Source organism: Montipora foliosa, chromosome 2, assembly GCF_036669935.1.
Source record: "Montipora foliosa isolate CH-2021 chromosome 2, ASM3666993v2, whole genome shotgun sequence".
NCBI lineage: Eukaryota > Metazoa > Cnidaria > Anthozoa > Scleractinia > Acroporidae > Montipora > Montipora foliosa.
Window position 1 is genome coordinate 28,763,934 of NC_090870.1, and position 7,500 is coordinate 28,771,433.

General features: G+C 40.0%; 1 protein-coding gene across 1 annotated transcript in view; it reads left to right on the forward strand.

The window, feature by feature from the left end:
• The first annotated feature begins 6,323 nt into the window (after nt 1-6,323).
• Nucleotides 6,324-7,500, forward strand: part of LOC137992794 (neuronal pentraxin receptor-like) — a 7,960-nt gene continuing 6,783 nt past the window's right edge. Inside the window, exon 1 of the mRNA XM_068838314.1 lies at nt 6,324-6,695. Within this exon, the coding sequence (XP_068694415.1) occupies nt 6,458-6,695 (238 nt within the window). The 5' untranslated portion in view covers nt 6,324-6,457. The remainder of the gene's footprint in view (nt 6,696-7,500) is intronic.

The following is a 7,500-nucleotide window of genomic DNA, read 5'->3' on the forward strand; positions in this document are numbered from 1 at the left end:
TCCTTTTCCTGCCCGGGGGGAGGGAATTTGATCATCTTAGTCTTCCCGGGGGCGGGGCATTTAATCACCGCTCATAGAGGGTAGGGAATTTGATCGCTAGCCTCTATTTCATGTTACATTACCACGTGGGTTGATAAATCATGGCGGAGACAAACTTACACGCATTCCAGATTTTATGCTTTTGCCCTAAGATTTCGAATCACTGAGCATTCTCTCTGACCTTGAATAACTGAGAATTCCCCTGGCACCATTGGTATGAAAAAAAACATTGTAAGATCAGAAAATGTTTTCTCTTTGTGTAATACCATTTGTAGCCTGGAATGCAGAAACAAACACTGTTAGAGAGTGATACATAACCAAGTGCTGTAAACCAACTTGAAGTTGATCAGTGACATAAATCGAGGTGCAATAAATTCAGTAACATGGTCACCGAATCAAGTAGTATAAGTGCCAATTCAGAGGCGGAGACATGTATTTTGTAATGAAAATTTCCTCTACTTACAAATACCTACTTTCCCATGTTTCAACATCATTTTTTAAGAAAATGGCTTAATACTTCCTGAATAACTAATAATATAGAGAGTTTTGTCACAGTATGTAAAACGGCTCAGTTCGGCTTTGAATATCCTATCTAACTTGCGTTATACAGTACAGTAGGTAGCACTACTTTGTAAAAGAGAAACGGCTTAGTAACTTAATAGCGTGGCTGGGTGGCGTGTGGATGGATGAATCTTGAGGCTGTACGAAAAGGCTTTCTCTTATGTGTTTCAACAGGTTTCCCTTCCAGAGAATTCGACCCTTATATCACGAACGTTAAAATCAATGATTACGTTATGTCTGCAGGTAACCCACACTTTCATGTTTTTTCGTGTATACTGTTAATCAAGTAAACCGTGTTTTGGCAATGAACATTCACTTGTAAACGATTTGTATCAAAGGTTCATTGGTGGGCTTACTTCCATTTATAGGCCAGGAAACCCAGCCATAACTGTAAAATAATGGTTCCGATTGCAACAAGTAGATTCCTTTCAACACGCTACTGAAAACTGAAAGTTCATGTGTAAAATTTAGTTACATTTTTTGATCTTTTCTCAGAAATAGCGGTGTATCTGCGGATGACAGTAACTGGCAGAATGTTTGTACCACATGGGAGAGCACGAATGGCTCGTGGAAAGTTTACAAAGATGGCAGCGTGCAAGCCCGTGGGTCTCAGTTGAAGTTTGGTTATAAAATAAAGACTAACGAAAGCCTCATTGTCGGACAAGAACAAAACTCGTTTGGAGGCGTCTTTGACCCAACTCAAAGTTACCTCGGAGAGCTGACGAGCCCCAGTATCTTGAGCAGAGCTCTGGCTTCAAGCGAAATCTTGAAAATGTCGAAATCATGCCATGTTGGGCAAGGTACCGTCAAGAAAGGCTTTAATTTTAAAGTAGGAATAAGAGGCAATGTAAGGGTTATATCCCCATCGGCTTGCGAAGTGTAAAATTCAGTTTCCTTTGTCTGGCATTGCTGCATGAAAGCATCATGAATCATTCTTTTCAATAAATGTTTTGCCGTGTGCTACCACTTTTTCATTATTGGCTTCGTTTAAAGTAGATTTATCGAAGGAGGGTAAACATTGGCATCTGAGATTTTAATGACTCCCGATCGATTAAATGTAGGAACTTTTGAACCAATTACAGCCTTTCTTAATCCTTCGGATTACCGCAACTTAAATAAAACTCTGTACGCTAACTACATCTCCTAACTGATTTACTTACCAATATACACGTACTTGCTAAAAATTGATGGACTTTTTGTTGATGTTTCCTACTTTCGATTTCAACCTAGTTTAAAATTAAACTTACGTAAACCTAGGTTGAAATCATTTTAAACTGAATTCCAAATTTACCTGTAACACATACACTCTGGTTGCGAAAAGGAGGACAAGGCTCTCTTGCTAAGTCTACCAAAGGATTTTGCTACTCCATGGGAAGTTAACGCTCGCGTTAATTAACTTATTTGAAATCAACGCGACTTCAATTAACGCAATGTGAAGGGACTGATTTTGCCTCCCAAGAAAGGAAAGTAACGCGAAAGAGTCGTGAAAATTGTGGGAAATTAACGCATCTGCTACACTAACAAAAAATCGTTGATAACTGATTACAAACAGTGATCGTGCAATATTGTCCCTAAACGTATGGGTTGGAGCCAGAGGTTAATAACCCAGAAGTCTCGATCTGCCATGGAATGAGGCGCATCAATTTACGATATAAAGGGCAAACATTGCAAGTCACTGCTGTGAGAATATGTATGGCGGAAACTTAATCGACGTCCAAAAAAAAAAAAAAAACGATTTTGGAGAGAGATCAACGCTTTTTTCGACAAAGTTTTATCAGAAATTGATTTGGGCAATGTTGACCCGTGTCAAGTGTAAGTTTTTGTTTGAATAACCGTGAAATATGAGAGAAAATTTACTTGGATTAACCTTGCTCGCGTAAGAATCCGTACGGTTTATTGTGAAATTGACATCGTAACACAATAAAGCCCTTTTAGCTTTATTTACGTGTGTAAACGAATTATGGCTTCTGGAAATTTATCTCCTCAAAGGAGAGAAGTTGTTGTCAGAGGAGATAGAAATTGTTTGAACAGAGCTATTAGGGAATTTAAGATCCACGACGGCGACGGTCTACGAAAACGTCACCTCAAAATATAACTTGGCTCTATCATAAGTCTTTCGCGATTATTCAGTCTCATTCACGTCCTACAATGTGGGCGAAGTGTCCTACAAACAAATTGGTACGAGCGGTTTCAGAGTTAAAATAGAGAATGAAAGATTCTCTGTTGCATGCTTACGTTGTCGTCAATACCTCAAATTTGGTGATTTCACGTCGTCGTTATGCAGAGGACCGCTAAGATACTTGCTAAAATCCGTGCTGCACGTGCAGCACGATTACTTCTGCTCTTTTAACCAATGATATCATTGTTTTGTGCCGTTGTCGTAATCGTAGCCGTCGCCGTTTCTTAAATTCCCTATTGCTCTTTGGAGGGATGAAATGAGCGATGAGAAACATGAGGAAATTCATTGATATTGAAGAACCCAACGGTTTTTGAGCGTTGGCTAGCAGCTACTATTTTCTACAAACTCTGTGAGAGTCCAATCACTTTAATGTACTACGATGATTCTGCTCAAGGAAACCATTTCAATCTCCTTCTGCCTCGAGGTGGCTGTTTTAATGCTCCTCTTCTATAGAATACAGTGCTCAGTCTCTGTTTCGAAAGATTTAGATAACATTGGGAATTCATATGCCTCAGCTGTTAAACCAACCTTTTCTGTCAACTACCACCTTCAAGTATTAAAGTCACTGGATCGAAGTAAACTTGTCAAGCTCCACTATGACTTCGACAAATACAAAAGCGTCATCTTCATATACTACTTCTCTGTAGACCTGATCTTTGGAGCAGGTCTTCGAGGTTTTAGTCCTCTCTCAACCACACTCTCTATGTACTAAGTGGTCGTAGGACATTCAGAGGTTCTGTAACCAGGTAAAAAAGTATTTGAAGAGACGTTTTACCCATCTAAATCTTGAATTGGTCACGATTAAATAGCTCTAGCCCACGACAACCAACATTGTTATTCCTGTTCCCCCCTACACACACACACCGCACAATGGATCTCCACTGTTATTTGAATTGTTGAGTTTAGAAATAGGCCAAAAGCTAGCCTATACACACGTAAATACAACTGGAAAGGTTTCATTGAGTTATTTCCTCCAGATTTATTCCTAACTTTGTAATATTTTGAGACCATTTAACAATAAACCTTACGCAAGCAAGGAAGTTAATCAGCAAACTTTATCTCATATTTCACGGTTATTCAAACAAAAACTTACACTTGCCACATAACAACATTGCCCAAATCGATTTCTGATAAAATTGTGTCGAAAAAGGCATTGATCTCTCTCCAAGATCGTGTTTTTGGACGTCGAATAAGCTTCCGCCATACATTTTCTCACAGCGACTTGCAATGTTTTCCTCCAAAATGCGATCCCAGAACCCTTTGCGTATAAAGCACGGATCCGATTACTGGCAACTCATTCATTTATGGCAGCGATGACGACGTCAAAACCACCTATTTTCCATTTTTAGAACGGCACTGCTAGATTTTTGCTGGAACAAAACGTAGCTGCATTGCTTTCCGCACACGATTTTGCAGTTAGCGCGAGAAACAATCCCCTGTGCGGCTTCTTGGTGTGCGAACCAATCACGGAAGAGTTCATGGTCATAAGGCTCAATCTGATTGGCCATTATTTGGCGGGACCCGTATTCTAAATTTAGATAATACCGTAAACCGATGGGCCAAGTCGAAATGAGAGAGATCGACACTTTTGTATGGAAAGCAATAAGTTTTTTCATATAATCTTCCTTTTTTCGGCCTTGAAGTTTTGTCTCGACGTTTTGGAGTTTTGTCACAGTGTGCCGTGGCAACATTATTATGCGGTGTGGTTTTGTCATAATGTGACGACGTTTAATGGTTACGTGTTGTGTTTCCATCATGATGTGTTTGAGGTCTCAGCTCTTTTCACGTGCTGTGCTTATAATCGCATAAAGGAAGGAAGACGTCATAAAAAAACCTCAACACATAAAATGCAAACGCAGTACGTCAAAAGAAGACTAAAACACATTATGATGGAAACACAACACGTAACCAGCAAACGTCGTCACATAATGACAAAACCTCACTACATAACAAACAAACCACACAACAAGGCAAAACTTCAAGACCAAAAGAATAAAGATTACATAAAAAGGTTATAGCTTTCCATACTTCTGGGTCATGGACATTTGGTTAAAGCTAATTTACAAGAACTTAATGTGATAAACGCATAGAACCGCCCTGAGGTCTTATGGAGAGGAATAAACCACGTCACTTCCGGTCATGGGTCACTTCCCGCAGGTGATATCCCCCAGGGTAATCGTTGAGAGGGGATAATCCTCTCTACGGTTGATAATTCCCTTAGGCATTTAGTGAGAAGTCATAATTCCCCAGCGACGTGAGTGAGAGGTGATAATCCTTTCTAGGGGGCAATAATCCCCAGGAAATTTATTTAGAGGTGATAATCCTTTCTGCGGGGTGATAATCCATCCAAGGTATGGAGAAGTGAAACCTTTATGAGATCCAATCCCATGGGTTAAAAGAAATACGAGTCTAAATAGGAATAATATACAAGCAGCGGTTACAAACATTTGCCTGAACTGCATAACTTTTGGTAAACTTAAGGTTTCGTATGTTACAACATACATCATCAGAAATGATCATTATTCAGTTACAGATAAATTTAAATTCAAGTATACCACTGAAACGGATTGGGAACTAACGAATTTGATTGACAACTAACGAATTTACACGACAAGAAATACGCTCATAATAGAGATACAACGATTTTCTCATTACCAACGTCTCCATTTAAGGCTCTATTATTAACGTATTTCTTTATGCAGTTCAAGCAATTGTTTGTATCCGCTGTTTGTGTTTTATTCTTATTGAAACTTAAATGCACACGCAGCGATCTCGTATGAGAGGGAATGTGAACTAGATTTCTAATTCAATATGGCTGACCACATGACGCTCTCTTATTGCTTCATTTATATGAAGTGTACACACGGTGCAACAACGCTGCTTTCGCTAATTCTGTCGCTGCGATTAATCGCACGAATTCAAACTGGTTTGAATTCGTGCGACTGATCGCGGCGAAAAAATTCTGCCGCAGCGACAATGACAGTAAACGAATTACTAATGTGAAAGATTGACGTGAGATAAAGTGCGCTAATAAAATCAATTTTTTGGAACCTGGAGTGTGTCACAGATTTGGCGGAATGTTGCGCAAATTAACGCGCCACTCATTTCCTATAATAACGTGGTCCACTTGTAGCCACACCCTCTTCCCGAGGAAAACGGTTTTTCCTTGGGAGAGGCCTATCGCCACAAGACGCTAGTTATGATGTTAGGGTTGTTTGGTTTTGTCAGGTAAATGCGCTTTTTATTCCTGGGAATAATCCAAGTTGGGAAAACATGAGGATCTTTTTTGAACTGGGACGAATTGGTGCAACGGTACGTCATTCGGCTGTAGGGCAGCATGGCTCCTCCCACCGTGGTACGAGGATGCGCTGGCCACGCATTTGTGGTCTTAGTTGACGTTGATCCATTACTGGAAAACAGCTTTGTGGACGGTTTTGACATGCATGAAGACATGAGTGCTGGCGAATATGCGTCAGAAAATAGATCCCGCCCATTGACAAGGCATTTTGCTAAAAGAAAAGAAGCGACAGTCTAACTTGATTGGCTGTTTGCCTGACGCCACATCCCCACTTCAACTTATTTCAAGAAGTATCGATTTGGTCACTCTTACTTACCCAGTGCACCGAGCAGTGTGCCTCTCGATATCTACGGTTGCTCTCTTCCAGATCAAACAACAAGATGGCAAATGTTGGGCTCTATTTCCTGTTTATCGCAGTTGTGTTTATTTCTTTTTCAGAAGCACAAAAACCCAGCGATCTCTCTCCATCCGCTTGTCACTGTAGTCCAACGATAAAGGTGTCAGTGGAAGGTGACAAGGGCGACTTGTGTGAGGCAAACAAACAACTCCAACAAGGCATTGACCACTTGAGGAAAGAACTTGAGACTGTGAAAAATCGAAGCAGTCAGATTATGTCAGGTAAATTCTAACTATATCTGAATAGATTTGGCTTTTGGTCTCAGTTAATGTAGCATTGTACCGTTAATCGAGAAGGTTATAAAATCGAGTTCCACACAGCGCTCGAGTTTTTGTGCAGGTTTCTGGATGGAATGACATACGCATTGATTTTCTAGTTAGGTGCAAGAATCGCTCAATGATCGCTCTACCATTTTATCTGCTATTCAAAAACCCTTTTCATTATGCCAAGTCATATTGAGAAACCCTCACCGAACGGAAATCAGGAAACCTTTAGCCATTTCTGTCAAACATGTAAATTTACGAATTGTCGGGAATGGCCCCCTTAATTTGTTAGAAATCAGCGACAATTCAGTTAGTACCGTAAAAGTTTTAATAACCACACTGTCCGTATGTCACAACTCTTTTCGGGAAAATCACTGCTACTCGCTGTCAAAAATGGGAACTCCCTCTTTGCACTTGAGTGCACATTATATAATGAAAGACATTTCTCGTTGGTTAATTTTTCAAGGCATCTTTGGTCTGTCAACTCAACTTGAACTCTTATGAAATACTAATTAATTCAATTCCGACAGAATCATCCAATGAATAAAGTTTTCAGACTTACGAGAAGATCGGCAACGTAGAGATTTGACATCCTGGGCTGACAATCCTTATGTTATCAAATTTGTTTTTTTAAGTCTTGGGCAGATGCAAAGGTTCTCTGCTCTGCTTTAATTTTTCCGCCTTGCAAATTGAAGTCTTAGGCAGATCCAAACGTCAAATCGCCTTTAATTTTTCGGCACTTGAAATTCAAGTCTTCGACGGT